The sequence below is a fragment of the Rissa tridactyla genome, chromosome Z, assembly GCF_028500815.1.
Source record: "Rissa tridactyla isolate bRisTri1 chromosome Z, bRisTri1.patW.cur.20221130, whole genome shotgun sequence".
NCBI lineage: Eukaryota > Metazoa > Chordata > Aves > Charadriiformes > Laridae > Rissa > Rissa tridactyla.
Window position 1 is genome coordinate 63207007 of NC_071497.1, and position 20460 is coordinate 63227466.

The following is a 20460-nucleotide window of genomic DNA, read 5'->3' on the forward strand; positions in this document are numbered from 1 at the left end:
AGGTGAAGGTTATTCGAATTTATACCCCTATCTAGTACATTTGTCTGCAAGTTTCTGTTGTGAAATATCTACTAATTAATGGGAAGAACTTTCTAAAGGCACAGAGGTTTCGTATGTGACTAGTCTCAAAGACCCTCAATTAGGGAAAAAAAAAAAAGGATAAAAAGGGATTAGGACAAACACCTTCAGTTATGCATCTATTTAACATGAAACAAAAGTTAAAGAGTAGCCAACCATAGTTTCTTCTCTACACTTTCTAGCTGTTTTTAAGACAGCAGGAGGCAACCCAATCCTAAACAGAGTCTGCAATAGGGAACAGTATAAAAAAAATCCTCCCAGTTCCTATACTGATTTATATGAGCCATCTGGCAGGCTAAGTCCAGGAGTTTTCACCTTCCCTGCAGTCACACCACCAAGATATTTCAGTAACAGGAAGGACCAGTGTACCTTCCATGGTAATTTCGTTAGTGAAGATAAGTACGTGCAGAATAAAATAGTTCTCTTGGGGAGAAAAAAACCCCTATCCTTCTGATGACACAAATCTTACCTCAGTATGGTTGAAATACCTCCCAACACTGGTTTCCCCCACTCCCCTATCCCAGTCCTTGGTAAATATTTCAAATTCTAGCCCTTTCTTTGTGTCCACACCATGCAGACATCCTGCACCTAAATGAGGATGTAAGTCTACTAATTTAACCATATCTTAAGACTAGCTTTACGTTTCTGTGATATTTTTTGCATAAATACTAGCATTTATGCTAGCCAAACAACTTCTAATACTATTTCTACCACAGCTATTTCTATTTTTAATCAATTAGGAGGCATGCAAGCACCACTGGGATGGAGGCCACACGTTTGAAGTAACAGCTGCAAACATCTAATTATAACTTGGTATTACCTTCTACAAAACTAAAGTTTTAGTAAGGAGAAAAGGGAGTATTGTGGATTTATTTTGTTTCCACTTTGCAGTAGAAGGTTATAAAACCTACCTAATACAATGAATATTACACTAACCACAGACTGACTTTTCCAGGAGATTAATTTAATAAGGAAGACAACTTTAACTTGCCAAAGAGAGGATCCATTTGCAATACCTGACTGCAAACTATCTTTTGCTTCTATTTATGTCAGCCAGACTCTCTAACCTTTGGTAAATATAACTTCCTAGCAATCAATTGGGCGTCAAATCAAAGTTCTATCAGCTGTTGCCAGAGAGGAGTGCTAGGAAATAGTACTTCTTTCTCTGCACTCCCCTGCCTAATGGATGATTTCTTTTTTTACTCTTGAAGTAGACTCTTCAGTTTGTGTTTATGGCAAAAAGCAGCAAAAATTTAAGAATGCAAGTGGGTTTAAAACATACTTAAGATGTAGCCTAGCAAGATATACAATAGCATCTGATCCATCTAGCCATCTATTATTGATAGCCATACGTAGGTAAGTATTTTTACTGAAGCTTCCCATCTATTAAGATCTTCAGTCTAGGTTTAGCAGGTGAAGACATGGTTCTCAACAGCAAACTATTTATTTACAATTACAAGTCATGAGTCACTGAGGTAGGCAGAGAACAAAACAGTTCTAAAAAATTTTTTATCAGCTTCGAAAGTAGAGTATGTGCAACAGTGACTACTGTAACTCCAGAAGCAAGTTCAAAAGCAAGAAACTCTTGTTTTTAAAATCCTTATTTACAGATGCTGCAGAAATTTTTCAGTATGAGTTGAGGAAAGATTACTGTGCTCTGTAACTAATTGATCTGGTACTCACACCAGAATGACTTAAAACCAAATTCTACCTCTGCTGAAATGTCCACTGTCCTCACGATCAGCTTGGAGTTTTTCCACTTTATTCATTCTAATATCAGTGTTTTTCCAAGCTGACAAAATTCAGAGTAATCTTCATAACTGTTACCTACAAGTGTTTCAGTTTATACTGGCAGCCTATCTAGAATACAGCTTTATTATTAAGCATTGAAACACAACAACAGTTTGAAAATAGTCTAAATGCTTTCCCTTATAACTCCTTCTCAACCTCCATGCTCCCGTATCAAATTGATTTTTATTTGACTGTTACTTTTCCCAGCTTGATCAATGAGTATTTTATTTTGTCCTTCAGATCATTACTCCTGAAGCACTTTCTTTAATGTTATCTACCTGTATTCATATTTGGAACTTACAGAAAAGTTCTAGAAAACAAATTCCCCAGCAACTCTTTATATTAAGCTTCTGTTCCAAGGCACCACCAAGTAACGTAATATATACAACAGAAGATGCATAGAGACTACATCTACAGTGGTTTTATGATGTCTGAGAACAAACTCTGCTCTGTGGGTCAAAGCGGACTAGTTCTAATCCACAGTGTTTCAGCATCTTTTGTACGATCTACACTGCTTATCTGCTAGAGGATGCTATGCTGAAAAGGCCACTTGGAGAGCTTTGCATCACTACAGAGCAGATAGAGGCAAGCATGCAGCAAGTACCACACCCTTCAAACACCTAACAACTCATGCTGCAAAGGACCTCTGGAGGCCATCTGGTCCAATTCTCCACTCAAAGTACAGCTAACCATCTATTAGGTGGTGAAAGATAGCCAATAAATCCCATCTCAGCCTTCGCAATGCTAAACAAACCTAGCTCCTCAGCTCCTCCGTGTACATCAAACTCCAGCATCTTTCTTGTACCAGGGCCCCAAATCCGGATGCAGTTATTTCAGATGCGTCTCTTAAGCGTCAGTTAGAAGGGAATAATACCTCCCCGAACCTACTGGCTATGCTCTTTGACTTTACCCACTTTCTGGGTGGAGCACAGCACACCCTGTGATTACACCAATAAATATATAAAGGTCCTGTTCATACCTTCAGCAGCTGTTTAGCACTTGTTAGGTTAAGCATTCTAAATACTCCCACCACTGCCTGTTGCTGATCATTCTGCTGTCGAGTGGCCACTTTCATGCCCAAAACATGATATGAGGCAAATCAGTACCGAATGGATGAAGGAAGTTCTTCCTCCAATACTTGGAGAAAACAGAGTCCTCTCTCTCAAAACATTTTCATTACTTCCTCTCTCAGAGGCAGATACCAGTCTCAATCACTTCCAAGCTTGACTCAAAAAATAATGAAGACATGAGGTTTCACAGATGGGACTAACCTAGAAACCTAGAACCATCACCAGCTGTAGGTCCTAAAATTGAGATCCAAATAGAAATCTATACAGAAGAGGTTCATCATTGTTTGAAGACCAGCTTTCCCTGACTTGCATCAAATCAATCAACCAATCATACAATTGGACATGAGCAAAAATAGTAGGCCACATTCACATCTTTACAACCCTACTATCTTTTGCCAGGACAGGCCAGGATCCTCCCCCCTCAGGAAACATTAGTCTCCCCATCAGAAGTCAACACACCATGTCTCTTGCTGCTTTGGGTCACCCAAATCACTAACACACAAATGAATTTCTTCCAGGTCCAGGACAATCTGCAGAATGAGTGCCAAGATGCAGGTGAATCACCTGTAGTCAGCTGACCATAGACGGAGATCTTCTTGGCAAGTTGTACCTCAAGTGTCCTCTGAATCACTGTTGCTGCTTTCGTGAGATACACTGTCTTCCTTCCAAGTCTCCCAAATACAGCTGTTCTCCCATGCTCATGAGGTTAGGAGCCACATGCAGGAAACCCAGGGACCCAGACATGCAGAACAGAACACCCATACAAGCACACCAGGATGCTTTCCTAGGAACAAAAACAGTATTCCTTTACTGGTCTTTGATGGTCTTACCCCATGCCCAAACAGTGTCCCTGATACAGGCAACGGTCTGTGCAAGCCGTGCAGCCTGGGCTTCCATAACATCCTGCCACCTAGGCAAACAGCTGCTGCACAGGAAGGCAAAAGGAATAAAAGGGATCACACCAGTCTTTACAGAGCCAAGGGACAACATACCATTTCAAAGTAACAAGTTTGTTTGGGTTGGGGGGTTTTCTTGCTTGGGTTTTTTTTGTTTTGTTGTGTTGTGTTTTTTAAAACTAGAAAGAGCTGAATCAACAACCTTAAAGAAAGGCATATCAGCTTTGTATTTGGCAATTTGCCATCTTCAGTCTAAAAGTAGCAGACTCAGTAGCTCTTGCTTTAAGATGGCAACAAGATCATAAGACTTGCTTCTGTGCGCCCACCCCTACCACCAGGAGAAACTGGCAGCTCTTCCTGAGGCAATAAATTCAGACCAAGGAGTGTGAGAGAACAAGCTGCTGGGGACACTCTGCCAGTCCTGTTGCCTTTCTACAGCTTCCTACTTCTGGAATTCTCTGCACAGCTGAATCTCAGCCCTGTCCTCCCAGTCTCCACCAGGAGAGCTTCCCTGGCCCCAAAGTCCCAGGAATGGATGATTAATGCCCTGCAGTCCTGAGTGTTAGAGGGGGCTGCCAGGAGGGCACTGCAGCAGGTGTGTCTGCAGAGGTACACAGAGTAAGCAGGTTAAGTCTTTGGTAGGGCTTGGAGACAGGCTGCATTGCTGCTGCCTTTTGAGATGACTGGAGTCCAACTTTCCCAGCTGAATTCACAGTTTTATAAGAGAAAGTCACGGCCTTTCTTCATCAGCTGCATTGCAAATGGATTCCTTCAAGTGGCTGGTCAGGTTGTCATAGCAACTAGTGGTAAGGGTCCCTAATGCCACAAAACATGAAAGAGGAAGGGTGACAGGACTCTGCTGACAATCCTGTTGCCTTACAGCAGTTTACAGGTGAGTCTGCCAGAAAACAGCAGTTCAGGAAGTGCAAGCAGGAGTACAAGGGAAAGAGAGTTTGTCTCCTAGCGGCTCTGTGCTAACAGCACTTCCCTAGTGTGCTTTCATAGTGATCTGAATGGCAAACACTGACAAACTCACACTGCCTGAAGTATGTTCTTGGAACGTAGATGGGCCTTTGAAGAACACAGTACATCACCCTTGCTTGTTATGCAGTACCACATGCCACACTTCTCCCCAGCCAAATCTGCTCAGGTAACCTCAGGCTACTGCTCCTACCAGCATACAACTGTTGTAGCACTTGCTGCAGGACAGGTTTGTCTTCATCCCTTCTCTTGAGTTGTCTCAGTTCATGGAATAGTAGTCTAGTACAGCCCCAACAGCCCTGAGCAAAGGTGCTGAACACAGCATTCTCATTGCTCTTTTGCACATTCCAAAGGTCTGCGCCACGCAAAGCGTCAAACTGTGTCCCTCTTGCCAGAATCACAAGCCAATATCCCTCCTCCAAAACTTCCTGCTGAAGGGCAGCTGTTAAGCTGCCAAAGCCTATTCCATATCCTGCCGTCCATCAGCTGAACCAGCCTGAGTGTAGTCTGGTCATGGATGAACATGGTATTTCCAGACTTGACACGTAAAGAAGTATGAGGCAAAAGCACATAATCCAAGACCTTGAGTTTGATCCAGTCACAAAAGAAGGAAAAGACAGATAGAAAGGAGTGGGAAACATGCAGAAATTATTACCTCAAGTTACCTCAATCAGACCAGGAAAGTACACTCCTCTCAGCTGTAGCAGTTGATTCCAAGAACATACGAAGGGTGGTGGGTGAGGAAAAAAAGGCATATATATCTAGGAAATAAAGCATGGCAGCTATTCTTCAGTGAGAAATGTGTACAGGAGTGGAGGAAGGGAAGCAGTCACTGTCAGCACAGATGCCTGTCAGAATTAGTTTTATTGGATTGCGATGCAGTGATACTACCCACCTAGTGGAAGGTTTGCAAAGAACAGGACTCAGAAGACTACTGTTCCAGGATTTCACCATTCTCTTGCATGGACAGTGAGAAATGAGATCAGGTAGGCGATCTGCAGGCCGATCCATGCCCCCGGGAGCTATGAACTTGCAGTTTTTCTCTTCTGTCACAGACTATTGGCAATGAAGCAGTGCTTCCTGTTTGCCTCCATCCTCTCTCCTACAGACATATTTTAATCAAAACGAAACACTCAGAGCTATGTTTCTACTTAGTGCTGAAGAGTCTTTTCCAGGTAGATGGTCATTCTGAAGCTGCTGACAATGGTTGTAGGGAAAGAGGTGGAGGATGATGTGGTCCGTGATATCAGACCCTCTCCAGATGCTGAGCTGCCAACTGACTTGCTCCCAGTGCATCAGGATGTCCTCCCGGTAGCAAAGACATTGACTAAAGGGCAGTGGCTAAGGGCTCTGGAAACACCAATCAAGAGCCTTTCTGGTCCTTCTGTCCCAAACAAAACAGAAGTGCAACTAATGCGAGGGTTGCTTTGCAGCTACCAGACTGAGGTTTTGACACCACACCTACATTCAAGAAGGTGCATCCAGGGGTAAAGTAGGGCACTGGGGTATGTTGGAAAATTAGATAAGAGGAGGGAGCAAAAGCTAGCACAGCTTATGTCCACAGAACTGCACCTTGGTATACATTTTTTCCTGTGACTTTCCACATTGAGGGAATTAACTGTAGTGATTCTACTGTACATTAATGCACACAGAAAGCGGTTCACCAAGAGAACAGGCTCCTTAAGAGACAGTACAGGCTAATTCAAAATTCATTTCTGCTCTTAACTAATCCTTTTTAAAATTAAAGAAAAAACAAAACAAAACAAAACAAACAAACAACATATACATCACTCACTTTTACATCTGTAACCCCCGCAATGCCCTCCCCCAGTCCCCAAAAAGGATAGCTTAATATTGACAACGCTGTTACAGGCCAAAGGGAATAAGTAATATAAGCTGGCAACAGTAAAAGTCAACACAATTAATACTTAATGAGTCCATACATTTAGCAACAGAAAGAATCAGTCTGACAAGAGCAACTGGAGTCATAGTTTAGAATGCAAGACAAGACACCATGTGTCCACTTTTTTTATTTCCTAAAAATCAACACTTTTCTTTCAAGACCAGGATTTCTACCATTGATGTACTCATTGATCTACTTCAACCTGTATCAAAGGTTGTCTGTAAATATTGCAATCAATTCTGCAAGTAATCTAAGTCTAAAGCAAAGAGGAGAATGGTATTTCTGTGGTAGTAATGGATACACAGTTTCATTTTTGCTGGAGTCTCACAAAAAGTAGCAAAAAATAGACACAGTTGAAAAGTTACTGATGCTCTAAAATTTGCATCACAGTACATTTTATTAGCCTGGAGAATAAAAGTTCCATAATAACATCACACTCACTGAATATCTCAAACTGCTTTGTGCACTGTTAGCAAAAAAACATGTTTCTAAAAAGGTGGAACAATATTACAAACTATCTGGTACTGCTATTATATCTGCTAGTATAATCTCTTGATGACAAAGTTGGAGTTTTTTAACTCTGAAAGTTCCCATCACAGCTTGATAATAGAATATTTGATTATTTTCCATATCCTTGCCAATTTTTTTATTCAATGAAAGCCTTTTATTTAAGAATGAGGCAAATGAATTGGACATGTGTTTAAGAAAACAGATATCGCGCAAAGTAATAAAACCAAAGTAGAACACAGTTTCTATTTCACTTTGCAGACACCAAAAAAAAAATCTCACCCCAACTTTTTCAAGAAAGCACAACAGCTGCACTTGAATATGAATCTCTCCAGCTCTGAAGTTCACCTCTTGAGACAGAGTGATTTACTCATCAGTTGCAGATGAGTAAAAATAACTAAATCTCCCAATGAGCACAAAGAAGAGCTTCTTTAGTAATAAATACTGTGCTGACACAACATTCCATTTCAAAAATGGTCCTTCAATAAAGGCACTCACTTTTGTAGCTGCTGGTTCCACTAGTCTCTGACGGTGGCGTGCTGAGCTGAAATGACTCTTCTGAGGCGCCCCTTCCTGACAGTGAATGGAGAAAGGGGAGGAAGAAGAACAGAGAAAAGCAGGGAAATGGATCGTGGAGGGGATGGAATGGAGGATGTTGGACAAGGGAGAGGGAGAGTATTTAACTGAGCTGTATTTTCACTAGCTTTGTAAAAGCTTTATTAAATCAATTTCAATAATACCACCATACAAATATCAGAAAGAAAATGAAGCTTTTGCTAATAGCAGCCTCATGACGTTTTTATATATGTATTATTCATATGCATTTAATGATGCTGTCTACTAAAAATACACACATGAACACATGCCTACTTCATTTCTAGATACACACATTAAAGTTGAAAAACCATTAACTTAACTCTTGCCAAGTATATACATTATCTTGCATTTTCTGTATCAATTTAAGAATTTACACACTAAAGAACCCAACCGCCAGCCATCCCGTACATCTGGATTCACACTGTAACTCAAAGACCAGCATCTCCTCTAATAAAACATAACTTTTAAAATTCACATTCTCCATCCAGAGCTTCAACAGACTATCAACCACGTTATGTTTTAGAGATTTTTACCTAGCAGAGGTTAATACCTTTTCCTGAGAAAACCTGAGAAACAGCAGGCTCACACATATAAAGCGTAGGCATTTTCTCTCAGACAGAGGAATTTGAAAGACTATTCGACTGAAAAAACAGAAGCACAATAGTCTTCATCACATGTGCAAAATTATTTATGGTAAATACCTCACTGCAGCCAGTCTTAAAGCTACCTGGATTTGCTGGAGCTGCAAAAGGAGGACGGCCTCCTAGGCTTTGAACAGTGCACCATTTTGTTGTCTATTCTTGCTATTTCTTGTGGTTGCATCTCACTGATTAAAATCCATACCAAACAACCTCTAGAACAAGGATCAGTCTGTCCCTAAACTTTTCCTACATGGATGGACCTACTTGCTTTTCAAGGGAAAGAAGAAAAAAAAAAAAAAAAAAAAGTCCAAACACTCAAACTGCTTAAGTACCAAAAAAAATTGAAACTTGAAAAAAAATACAAAGTTTGAGCAAAAATATGTATTTTGAATAACTATACTGTATAATCTGAAATTTTACAAAGGAAAAACTTAATATTTGTATAGCTTTTCCTACAATGAAAGGAAAGAATATTATTTCTTTCACTGGTCTTACTGCCCCCCCAGGCTTTCAACAGATCAGATTATTGAAGAAGTTTTGTTTCTCTTTTATATTCATACTTTCCCCTTTACTGAAATTATCTTGATACTTTTCAGACATCCTAACTCCTCTACTACTCTAACACATGTAAGAAATATTCTGAATTAAGGTATTAGGATGAACAGCTTTTCTGGAAACTGATTCAATTTATTCCCTACTTCTTGACAGCCTAAATACATACTTTCAGTTAAACAGCCTTGCAGTGTTTTAACCACCTGAAACAACAGTACTTGCTCTGTTTGCTTTCAAAATTAAGAAAACTTCCAAGTTAATTTTCTGTGTGAATTCTACCAAATATGGCACCTGAATTTTCAGGAAATAATTTAAGTTGCTTAATCTTCAGTCCTGTTTGTGGCATCTACTCCATCACTTCTAGAAACTCTGAGGCAACCACAAGAATTGTTGTTTACTAATTAACTTCATGCTAATTAACTAACATGCTAATTAACTTCACAAACATTACTTTTATCAAAAACAAGCACCCCTTACACTGAACCCTTCACTAGGCTTCAAAACTCAGCCTAAACACAAATCTGACCTTACCAAACTTTTGGCATTATAAAACATTAATATCTTAATATGCAAAAAAAAAAAAAAAAAAGTAACAAAATGCCTAGCAACTTCAATAATCTGCTTCTTTATAGTGAGCAGCATTGATGGAATTTGACTGGTGGTCTCATTCCTTTCCGGCAACAGGAAAAAGGCCCATCACCTTCACTTAGAGGCTTTGTAAAGAGAGGCAGGTCGCTGGAAAAATCTATAGGACACAATGAACTATGAATAGAAGACTGCCTCCAGGAGATACGTTTTCCCATGTGAATAAACAGTTGTTATCTAGCAGGAAAAAAAAAAGGAGCAAGAACATTGCAAGCCACTAAGTGAAGAAGCAGCAAGAACCGATCAGTGAAATCAGTCAGAATGCCGGTCAGGAGGGCTGCCAGTCAAGAAATGCTTTGCTTTTTCTGTCATCAGTTTCTAGAAACTCATTCCTATACACTCAATAAACCATTAGCTGCAGCTCCTACCAATGTACTAACAGAAGTGCAGGTGGATATGAGAGCATTACTCAGTTTTGCCAAGCAACAGTAAGGAAGCGAAAATCAAGAAAAGGGTGTAAGACAGATACTGACAGCGTTACCCAGGTTTGACTGAATCACATCTCCACATTCAGTGTCCAATCAGAACTATTACAGTGTCATTGGCAATAACCATAAACTGATCCTCCATCATGCTTGCTGTGAAGAACTTTACCTCATGCGGCTGTCTTATAGCAACAGACCTGTGGGAATTAATCATGTGAATACCTCATATTAGCCTGCTTACTGACTCTTAACTGGCTTTCTGAAATTAACTTTACAGAACCTGGCTCAACCTGTGGAATGCTCTGAGGGAGCCCCTGGAGAATGAACCATGTCAAAAAATTATTTATTTTTTAACTCTTCTGGAGAATAAACATATCCAGAAGTCATACACAACAGCCACAGTTATGCAAGCCAATTAAACATATGCAAAACTACGCACACAGCTCTGCTGATTTCAACCTACATAGCCAAGTACTTCCCAACTCAGCCTTTTCACTGCCTGTGAAAACCCTTAAACAGTGAACACTTTCCTTTCTTCAACTCAAGAGCCCATTTTCAAAAGCTAACTTCAGATGCACAGATTGAAAGATGGAGTCTTTAGCATTTAAATTCTTCATTAACAGCTTTTGTATAAAAATATTTGAAAAGAAATTATATTAATTTATATATATGTATAAAAATTATGGTCAGTAATGAAAGTCAAATATTTTGCCACTGAACTACTTCATCGCTTCTTCCAACATACTCAGTCTACTAGATGTAATGATATCTGTTGAATAAAAATTAAACTAGCCAGTGATGAAACATACATGTTTAGTTGCACAGAATGAGGAATATATTGTTTATTTCTCAGATCACAAAAGACTATCAAATCACAGAATTGATCATTTAGATTGATTATTTTTGCCAGCGTTACTTTTGGACTGTAGTACAAAAGTACTATTAAGACGGGAAACAAGGATAGTTTAACAAGACTTTTAAAAGTCTTGGGAAGAAGGGAGAACACGCATAATAATTACTACTAAAATATGTCAAAGCAAAGGAAAAAACACACCAGAAAAAAACCTTCCAACTCTTCCATCAATGCCACAAAATCGTAAGAACTTCTTATACTTTAACAGGTGATAACAAAATAAACAGGAACACTTCTACACACCACTGCTTTTGCTAGAATTCTACGAGAGCATTTTCTACTAACATACACACAAAAAACCCCAAGGTAGTGCAGGAAGAAGTCTCAAAACACTAAGTTATCTGAATAATTGTGCCAACCAGACAAAACTGAAGTAAATCTTGGCTTTGCCTGCAACTGCATTTTTTTTAAGCTATTTTTAAAATACAGTGCAGTTTCTGATCGAAGCCCTTGAATTAACCTTGGGAGTTTCTTTTTTGGCTTTGCGTTCTCTCCACCAGTTTTTGGAACATAAGTACTGTTACTGAAATCAGGAAAAGATGACAAAAGGTATTTCCTCAATACTGTCAATATGCCACATGGCACAACAGTTAAAGATTTTTCCAGGATATGACAGATACTGGTTCAAAACCCTCTACCTGATGAACATCCAAGGAAACACACCACCTGCATTTAGTTTCTTCCCCAAAATACTTGAAATATTCTGTCTCAATCCCTCCAGAAACATTACAATTTGTACAGCCCCTCATTGGTGTAGCAAGTATGAATTCTACAGTCTGCTATTTAAGGTATGCATCTGATGGGAAGAAGATATGGCTCAAGAGCCTGCTCCAAATCACATTCCTTCTAGAAGTCTCCTCTGAAAAAAAAAACAGACTATTTTTCAAATGCAAGGTAGACTCGCTCATACTTATGAAAAGATATCCACAGGGTTCTTTAACTGAAAATACAATAATACTCAATTTGGCAAATACTTCTCAAGACTCTTGCTTTTCAAAAAGTCGTTTTTACTCCTGCCTAATGAAAAGGCTTCCATTCCCAGCAAGAAACCATGCAGAGCTAGGTCTTTAACTCAAAAAAATTTGGTGGAAATAATCAAAGATTATAGCCACTTTGGGAAATTTCATTATATTCAGGAAACAAAAGATAGCAGGAGTAGTGCAAACTAACCCTAATTAATAGAATCAGCATTCCACAAAAAGTAGTTATCTAACACTTGCATAAACATTTGATTACAATTGCAGAAAGCTTCTTTGATGATGGTAATGTCTTTTGATAATGCTCCATTAAATTACTGGTGTAACTGACCAAAATTAGCAGTAAGGCTAGGTGACCTTATAACTTCTCCTTCTGGGAGATACTCTTAAAACCTTTAATAAATTCTTTTTAAAATTGCTCAATGTCCTTCCTATTATCATTTAACATAAACTTTAATATAGTTAAAAAATAGATGCTTGAAAAAGGTCTCCTTTCTATCACAGCTTGGTAACACAGTAGGTTCAACTTAACCTTAACACTAGCTAGCAACAGTGCTGATCTTCAGAGGTCCTAAGTTCTCTCTTATTAATGTTATTAACCCATGTAACATAAGATCCTGGACCAAACTGAAAAGCTGGGAATTCTTCTCTGTTATTTGCATTTTTTTTTTCTTTCCTGTCTCTTCTTCAGAATGCATTTCAGGAGCAGTTAAGAGCTGTGATAAACAAGAGTTTACACCTTGAAAAATCCCAATACAGCACAGATACTATTTCAGAAGCATTAAAGTATACCTAAATTGATGCCATTATTCCTATGACAAGGGAAAGAGTCTTCAAACTATTAAAATGCGTATGTGGCCTGTGCTTCCAATGACACCAGCCATGTTGGTACACCAGTGTGCAACACTCTGATTCAGAATATATTAACAGTTCATTTTATTAGCACAAAATAATCAGATGGGTAGACTTGATGCAATAGTGTCTTTTGGCAGGGTTAACATCAGCAGATACATGATACACTGCTGGACTGCAAAGAACACATAGCAGTAACAGGTAGTAAACTGACAGGTAGTAAAGACAGCTACCACGTTCATTATTATTCATTATTCCCTGTGCGAGCATTATCCCCTGAAATTATATTTCAGTTCTGTTTTTAATCAGAAATACATTCCACTCACTTTTGTGCTGCTAGTCACTTCGTACCAGAGGCTCCACCTCCTTGCTTGGACAAGGAACAAGTCTGGACGTGAGTCATGCCATGGCTTCCCACCATGACGATTTCAGCAACAACCAGGTTCAGGAGCTCCTCTCCCCAGCTCTCCCACCAGTTCATTCCTGCCCTGAAGCCAGAGTTCACTACTCCCTGTACCATACCTGTACAATTGTGTGCAGTTTTATTCTGTAAAGTCCTGAAATGATCCAGCTTAAAAATAGCTCCTGTGGGAGCAGAAGGGTCATAGTGAGCCTAGTGTCAGCCTTTCCGATGAACCCAGAGGTGGGCTGCTGTGAAATGGATCACTGAAAAGAACAGCTGGACTAGAAACTCAGTATGCCACTCTGCTGCTAAAGCTGTTTATGATGGAACTGCCAGCAAAGCCCAGTAGGCAAATCCAAGTAGGGATGAAAGTTCATCATCGGGCCATGCTAACATATGAATGAAGGTGCAACTGAGATCAGCAAGAGATTAACAAAAGCTGCTGGGACCGTGCATGCCAAAAACATAGCTGGAATCAGAGATAAAAATAAAGATAAGAATAAAGACAACCCTGTTCTTTCTCTATGGAAGAATTCAATATAGAGCATCTGAAGTACGTAGAGACATTAGACTGTATGCATAAAAGTTTTTCATTATATCATAACCTTATGCCCCTGAGTATTACATTACAGCTGATTAAAAAAAAAACCTTTTGCAAACATCAGCTGTATGTACTCCTCCAGACAGGAGTGTCTAATAAGGGCAGACAAACCACAGAAAAAGAAAAGGCTAGGATCAGGGTCAGTGTCTCGGAGGCAGAGCTATCTTTCATTTAAAAAGAAAAGAAAAGGAAAGGTGAAAAAAAAAATCTACACACTTAAAAGGCTATGTATTCAGAGAAACTGCATTTATTACCAGCAAAGCACAGGCAGTGGATCCCTGATACCCTCACAGCGTGAATGTCCTTTCCAGAGGAATAGGCCAGTTGCAATTATCAGTTCACATAATAAAGCAACAGTCAGAAAACTATCTCCTTGCAAAGGCCATCACGATTCACAACTAGAAGGACAGATGAAGGAAAAACAGAAGGATCCTAAATAATTCCTATCTATGACAAGGTATTTTAGGTAGAGGGCATGCAGAAAGCTGGCCAGGGAGCAGCAAGTCAGAGACTTATTTCATTTCCCAGGTGAGCAGTTGAGGAAACAACCTTGTGGCAAACAGATACCTCTAAAGAAGAAAAACTAAAAAAAAAAAAACCAACACAAAAAAAGAACAACAAAAGACAGAGATAAGGGGCATCAGGTATTGGATATGTTACATAGTTTATTTCCGAAGGCACAGAACCCTGAAAGCAGTTGTGAGGTGAAAACATGTTTTTGGCTGCGTAGGCTGGTAGCTAATTCAACAACATACCCACTTGATACCACATGCAGTTACCATGAACAGCACAGTCATTCTCCTGAAAACAGCAATATCAAGAGACAAGCAAGTGAGAATATCAAGTGATACAAGAATGTGCTCTTACCTGAAGAGATTTCTACCTTAAGATTGAAGCAGCAACTGTCCTCTCTTTTTTTCCTCTCTCTGTTTTTATTAGCTGTCAGATCAAGATCAGAAGCAAGAGTGGCAGTATTCCATACAGAGGAGATGAATTCACCAGACACCACAGCTGGCCCCTGACAGCTTTGCAAGTGTTTAGCACTGAAGAAAAAAATTCACAGCAACAACCCCATCCACACCAAGCTGGACAGATCCTAATGCCAGCAGGTCCATTTCAATATTTTTACCCTATTACATGTTATACAGAAGAACAAACACCTCCTCATACATATCCCAAACTATGCTCTTTAAGCTTGCTTCCTCCTTCAAGACCAGCCCTGTGCTATCTCCTCAAGAGATATCTGCACCCAAGATTCAAGTCCCTGACACATCCTTCAGTGCCCTACACTCCAGCCTGTGTAATTTTTTGCATTTACATCTAGCAAAAGCTGCAAAGCTCACGACCAAGGCCTGCTGGTCATTGTTAAGATCATATCTTGAACATTTTAACACACCATGATCTACCTCCTGCTCTACAGTGTCTCATACTAGATGCAGCTGTTCCACTCAATTACCAAACTGTGCTTGGAGTGCAATATCACAGAGTCAGAGGCCACAGTGCTATGCTCCGTCCAGCATAAGATAGCATAACACAGTGGTGTACACCTGCACCTCAAGTCTTAATTTCAAAGCACAGGTGAAGAATTAAGTCCCTTCTCTCTATCACCTAAGTGCGTTAGAGGAACATCTGATAAACAGGTAAAAGGAGATTGGGAAACACAAGCTAAACTAGTTCACCTTTTTTTCTTCCCAATACCAAAGTAGAATTGCTGACTCTGTTGATAACAATGACCAGGACAGATGAAAGTGACTTAGCATTTTTATTTTTTTCTAAATGCGCAAAATAAATAAATATATAAAGATCTAAAAATCTTTATAATCCTGCTGAATTAGACAGGAAGGCAAAGAAATGTGAAAAAAGTATTCCATTCTGGAAGTTTGAGCCTCAGTCCTCCCCAGACCCGAATTTCTCAAAAGAAAACACCACACATGTACCCTTCAAAGTGGAAACAGAGCTCTTGATCAGTATATTTAGCTATTTCCTAGTAGCAGACATGATATCTACAAGAAGTGCTGGAAGGAGGATCCAGAGAACTACGGGCTTGTCAGTCTGACTTTGGTGCTGGGGAAGGTTACGGAGCAGATCATTTTGAGTGCCATAACACAGCATGTACAGGACAACAGGCCTAGCCAGCACAGGTTTAGGAAAGGCAGGTCTTGCTTGACTAACCTGATCTCCTTCTATGATAAGGTAACCAGCTTAGTGGATGCAGGAAAGGCTGTGGATATTGTTTACCTGAACTTTAGTAAAACCTTTAACACTGTTTCCCACACATTCTCCTGGAGAAATTAGCTGCTCATGGCTTGGATGGGCATACTCTTCACTGCGTAAAAATCTGGCTGTATGGCCACGCGCGAAGAGTTGTGCTGAATGGAGTTAAACCTAGATGGCAGCCGGTCACAAGTGGTGTTCCCCAGGGCTCAGTACTGGGGCCAGTTCTGTTTAATATCTTTGTTAATGATCTGGCCAAGGGGATCAAATGCATCCTCAGCAAGTTGGGTGGGAGTGTTGATCTGCTTGAGAGCAGGAAGACTCTACAGAGAGATCTGGACATGCTGGATCGACGGGACGAGGCCAATGGTATGAAGTTCAACGAAGTCAAGTGCCAGCTCCTGCACTGGGGTCACAACAACCCCATGCAGCGTTACAGGCTTGGGGAAGAGTGGCTGCAAAGTTGCCCGGCAGAAAAGGACCTGGAGGTGTTGGTTGACAGCTGGATGAATATGAGCCAGCAGTGTGCCCAGGTGGCCAAGAAGGCCAACAGCATCCTGGCCTGTGTCAGAAATAGTGTGGCCAGAAGGACTAGGGAAGTGATCACCTCCCTGTACTCAGCACTGGTGAGGCCCCACCTTGAGTACGGTGTCCAGTTTTGGGTCCCTCACTAGAAGAAAGACACTGACATGCTGGAGTGCATCCAGAGAAGGGCAACGAAGCTGGTGAAGGGTCTAAAGATCAAATGAGGAGCGGTTGAGCGAACTCGGGCTGTTTAGCCTAAAGTAAAGGAGGCTCAAGGGAGGCGTTATTGCTCTCTACAACTACCTGAAAGGAGGTCGTAGCAAGGCAGGGGTCAGTCTCTTCTCCCAAGTAGGAAGTGAGAGGATGAGAGGAAATGGCCTCAAGTTGTATCAGGGAAGGTTTAGAGTGGATAGTAGGAAAAATGTCTTCACCAAAAGGTTGTCATGCATTGGAACAGGCTCCCCAGGAAAGTGGTTCCACACACTGATACTCTAGGTAGCTACAGTGCTCCTGTAAAGGGAACACAATTTATGAAAAAAATCATAGACATGGAATCATAGTGGCATTTCACAATGAAAGTTCAGCTTTGCATTCTGCAGTGACACAGAATTGCCCAAATTTTCCTTAAAAAAATCAAGTTTAAGGGAAAGCCTTTCCCTTTGATATTGTATGACCATGTAGGTCTTATTTTTCCAAGATAGTTAGTGAATACAAAGACTTTCCTCCTTTTCCCTCTCTGAGAAAAGATTTGTTGTTCTTCATTATTCATACTAAAAATAACTAGTCAGAAATGTTTTGAAATACCATGCTAATAGAGTATGTCAAGAATATGTCAGTCTATCAAAATAAAAATGGGTTGTGAAATTAGTAAATTTTACCACAATTTTATCTTGAAGCAGTTCCAAAAAATCATGAAAAACACCATTCAACATTTTCTAAGTGAAACACGAAACACACAAATAATATTTAACACACAAATAATATTTAAAAAGACAAAGCTCTATTGAGACAAAATATAAAAACGGAAGAAAAAAAAAAAACATCAAACCACAACATTGCATAATTTTATTCCAACGTAGAAAAAGTCAAAAGACAAAGTTCTTCACAAGCTTAAATTTCCACTCTGTCATCGTTCACCTTTTTAGGTCAGCTACATAAAAATAGCTGTGAGACTACACAGAAAATACAACAGAAACAAAGCAATTAAGAAATGTAGAAAAACAAAAATCTTGGTTTAGAATGCGATACGTTTGGTCTGATTTTTCCACCTATTGGCTCCCAGAGGCCAAGACACCATAATCAAAGGACACAATTCAACTGCTGATAGCTTGTAAGTTTTAGGATGCTACAAAGAAAGCAGTAAATATTGTGGGATGCATACAGAATCCAGTAATTCCACATTACTAAAAACTCAAACAGTATCATTGCAACACTAATTCACCATATTATTCAGTTGTGATTTTATTAATGAAATGACACAATTCAGAAAGTCATCATACTACATAAGCAATAACGTTTCTTCATACACATAGCCTCCTGGCAGTGGTTACCTGTTGAACAGATCTCTGAACAGTACCAAGACCACTTCTATCAGACAAATGTTTGATGAAAACGATCGGTGCTTAGATAATGTATTTGAAGACAAAACTTTGACATCTCTGTATTACATTATAGCTGATATGAAAAAAATCTGCCTGTTCTAAGGTTATGAGTTTATGGTTAACAAGAGACAACCAGGAAATTCAAGGTGATCAGTAGCCTTGCAGTCTTGAACAAAGAAATTTCTCTGTGCCTCAACTTACCAAAGAGACAATGAAATGCTATGCCTGTTTCAATGACAGCAAGACACTGGGAAGAAGAAACACAGAAAGATCTAGGAAGAACTCAAAAGGTAAATTAGTTTCAAGTTTTCAGTGTTACAGCTGCAGACTGGTTAATCAGCATTTCATTACTATGAAAAGGGGAAAAGGAGTATTGTTTATAGAGCACTGGGAGCCCTTTTCCCGTAAAGCTTAATTTAAGGCATTAAAACAATTTGGTTCTATGTACGCAGAAAGAGCTATCTAGGATGCGCAGGGAGGGAGGGAGATTGCACGCATTCTGTTTCCAAAAAAAATTCACAAAACCAGAAGGAAGAATGAAAACCATCACAGCAACACTGATTTAAATAAAAAACCCAAAAGATAGCAAAACATACTCTGCTTACATGAAATGACACTGAAAACTCACCAACACTTAAAGGATATACAGTGTGGAAAAATCAAATTACTCAAGGTGACATGCAAGAATGTTAACAGATTGATGACAACTAAGAGGATTAATTTAGGCAGAGCCACAACTTTAGCAGAGATCGAGAAGCTTGGAACTTAACATTCTGACAATACGGTATAAGACAAAAACGTGTGCAAGCCATGCACTGGCATGAGAGGTAACATTGTATTATTTTCTCTGAAGTCATGGAGACTTCATGGAATAATGGAGAAAGTACTCTGAATTCAAATCACTTACTGTTTTAAAACAGATCAAGATCTTAGGGACATGGTTTAGTGGTGGTTTTGGTAGTGCCAGGTTAATGGTTGGACTCAAAAATCTTAAAGGTCCCTTCCAACCTAGACAACTCTATGATTTCACCTTCAGACAGTAGGCAATTCAGTGTGCCAAGCGTGGAGGCAGAACCCCGTTACAAATTCTAACACACAGTTCTTCCCTCTCATCTTTAGATTCAAGCAAGTGTAAAATGCTTTGGGGTTTATTAGGGGGAGAGGGGTTGGTTGGTTTGGGTTTTTTTAACTACTGATCTCCACTGCCTTAAATTTAGGTCTTCAATGTAATACTTAACTAGGCTCTGTGCCAAGCTCTACAGGCTGACCAGGAAAACTCTTTATGTTAGAAAGCCATCTCATAGCACACTCAAAGCTTAATAAGTACAAAAGATTTCTATCTAGCTATAGATTTTTTTAAGAAGTAATGTGTTGTCATTTCTTTGACAAAGAACATTGCCTTCTGGTACACGTGGCAATCCCTACAGCCAAGGCCAGAAACCAAGTCAATAAAAAACAATGTACATGTGTAGCTTCAATTCTAAACAGTAAGACAACAAACCCTTGAAATCTATTTCCCAAAGAGAACAGAAATCAAAGGCCAGGACTGTACCTTGCACCAATTAATCTGTCCAGCAACAGAAACTCCTGGCAAAGGAATAATTCATCTGAGGTAGCTTTCTGTATGCCATTCTTGCAGCACAGCCATAGATATTAAATTTTGCATAACAAAAACGTGTAACTAACAGGTTTGCAGAAATTGCTTGGCAGTTTAACACATTAGCGTGCCGGATACGCTCCCATTAGCACTGCTAGTTATGGCACTGCCCTCTTCTCTCTGACTGCATCCCGTTGAACCCAGATAATCATTACAGTATTTGAACAAAGAACACTGGGGCATTCTGAAGGAGAAAAAGGCAAGAATTAATATCTCACAGAATTCTCATTGATCACTGCATTTCCTCAGAGATACTAGAGTGGATACACATGAAAAACAGGTGCTTTAAATATAGTCTTTTTTCTAGAATAGCTCCTTTGCAGAAACACATCAATTTAAAAGTGCCTGAATCTTCTCCCTCCATCTCCTTAGAGCCTGAAGACAGGGAACACACACGTCACATACCTATAAGCCTAACCAGCTTTACTGGGTTCAGCATCATAAGAGCTTAGTATTGATTTGTCAGATAGACTCCACATCAGAGAGAAATGATATTGAAATAACTGAAGGTGTCTTGAGGGGGAAACAGGCAATTAAAAAGCATACACTACTGTGTTTTGCAGCACTGCTAAAAAACTAACTGGAATGTTCCATTCTTACTGTTAAAACAATGCAAGGAGAAGAAGGTGCT

The 20460-nt window shown here is 39.7% G+C and overlaps 1 protein-coding gene across 4 annotated transcripts in view; it reads right to left on the bottom strand.

Annotated features, from left to right (window-relative positions):
* Positions 1 to 20460, bottom strand: part of MAST4 (microtubule associated serine/threonine kinase family member 4) — a 237554-nt gene that overhangs the window by 171489 nt on the left and 45605 nt on the right. For 3 of the 4 annotated variants that reach the window (XM_054186830.1, XM_054186836.1, XM_054186829.1), the window contains one exon: positions 7725 to 7799. The exons of the other annotated variant lie outside the window; for it this stretch is intronic. In XM_054186830.1, the coding sequence (XP_054042805.1) occupies positions 7725 to 7799 (75 nt within the window). The remainder of the gene's footprint in view (positions 1 to 7724; positions 7800 to 20460) is intronic. 4 annotated transcript variants of the gene reach the window in all.